General features: G+C 34.1%; 1 protein-coding gene across 1 annotated transcript; it reads left to right on the top strand.

The window, feature by feature from the left end:
- Positions 1–307: 307 nt before the first annotated feature.
- LOC129975341 (zinc finger protein OZF-like) lies at positions 308–1,534 on the top strand. Its single transcript, XM_056088404.1, has one exon. It carries the CDS (start codon positions 308–310, stop codon positions 1,532–1,534), a length of 1,227 nt encoding a protein of 408 aa, XP_055944379.1.
- Positions 1,535–1,760: the final 226 nt, after the last annotated feature.

Below are 1,760 nucleotides of genomic sequence, written 5' to 3'. Positions count from 1 at the left end.
CTTCGCAACTTCTCAACAGCAAATAAATTTTACTGTTTTCGTAGAACTTCTTTCTTTTTTATATGATAAATTATTCTGACTCTTAACAGATATATTTCATAGTTTTAAATTCATGTCATTAAAATACTGAATTTATTTCTATATAGTGGATAATATAGAATAATATCAATGTTTTATTTTTATTTACAGCTATAATCGAATATATGAACGCTAACTGTTTTGACATTTAAATATTTCTTCCTTCATTCACCGAAAGTGCTATATTTGTTTGAATTCAATAATTTGGAAAAATAAAAACAACCTTATAATGGAGAAAGAAGCGACATACATTTGTGACCGTTGTAAAGAAAATGCAAATGCCAGTGAAAATAAATCAAAGAATTATCGCTGGATTGTTTCAATAAAAACTTTATTTCAGTGTGCTAAATGTTCGAGGCATTTTAATATAGGATTCAGAGTTACAGATACGATATCATTGATTGATGCATCCAAAAATGCAGCATTAGTTGCCGACCGGAATGAAAATGTTTGTGGCAATGAAGGTTCCAAAACTGAACACAAAATCCAAGAAAACCAGCCAGTCGAATCAAAGGAAAAACCGCTCAAATGTGATGCTTGCCTTCGAGTCTTCAAAACCAAAACAGGTCTTCAAAGGCATAAGAATGTACACGATGAGAAGAAGCCTTTTAGATGCGAGGTGTGTCATTTACAATGTACATCTAAAGCAGATTACAACGAACACTTAAACAAACATTCCAACCGAAGACGTTATAAATGCAGTGTTTGTACTTCGGCCTTTAAATTTAAAAAAGGTCTTCAAGCCCACATGAACAAACACGATGACCAGAAACCTTTCAGGTGTGAATTGTGCAACAAGAGTTTTGTTACTAAACAAAAGCTTGAATGTCACATGTCCAGTCATTCGAATGAAAGACCTTTCAAGTGTACTGTATGTCCTTCGATGTTTAAAACTAAAAATAACCTTACTACGCATATGAACGTTCATAAAGATCAGAATCCTTTCAGGTGTGAATTATGCAACAAGAGTTGTGCTACTAAACATGCGCTTGAATGTCACATGTCCAGTCATTCGAATGAAAGACGTTATAAGTGTGGACAATGTTCTTCGAAGTTTAAAACTAAAGCTAGCCGTTCTACGCATATGAACGTACATAAAGATCTGAATCCTTTCAGGTGTGAATTGTGCAACAAGAGTTGTGCTACTAAACAAGCACTTGAATGCCACATGTCCAGTCATTCGAATGAAAGACGTTATAAGTGTGGACAATGTTCTTCGAAGTTTAAAACTAAAGGTAGTCTTATTGTGCATATGTATGTACATAAAAAGCAGAATCCTTACCGGTGTAAAGAGTGCAATAGGAACTGCTATTCTATAGCCAGTCTCAAACAGCACATGGCGTCTCATTCCGATGCAAGGCCTTACAAGTGTCATATTTGTTCTTCGTCCTACAAAGCAAAATTTAATCTCACTGTTCACATGAAGAAGAAACATCAAGAGGATAGTTTGAAATAAAAAGAGAAAAGCTGCAAAAACTTTTTTTTCCCCCCATGATTAGCGTTCAGTTTTAGTATCAAGTAAAAACACTAGCAAGATATTTTTAGCAGAAAAGCGAGTTTAATTTGACAAGTTGTTAAACATCGTGACTTTTTTGACGAAAGTGATGACCTTTCCTGAAATCGGCTCAATCATCCAAGAGACTGCTATAAATTTCAGTGCACATTTTATAGTCATGTATTAA

This window comes from Argiope bruennichi, chromosome 7 (genome assembly GCF_947563725.1).
Source record: "Argiope bruennichi chromosome 7, qqArgBrue1.1, whole genome shotgun sequence".
Classification (NCBI taxonomy): Eukaryota; Metazoa; Arthropoda; class Arachnida; order Araneae; family Araneidae; genus Argiope; species Argiope bruennichi.
This window is presented reverse-complemented; position numbering and strand designations above follow the sequence as displayed.

What these genes read in the sequence shown, in the direction of transcription:
- LOC129975341 (XM_056088404.1), top strand. Translation starts at nt 308, where the DNA reads ATGGAGAAAGAAGCGACATACATTTGTGACCGTTGTAAAGAAAATGCA.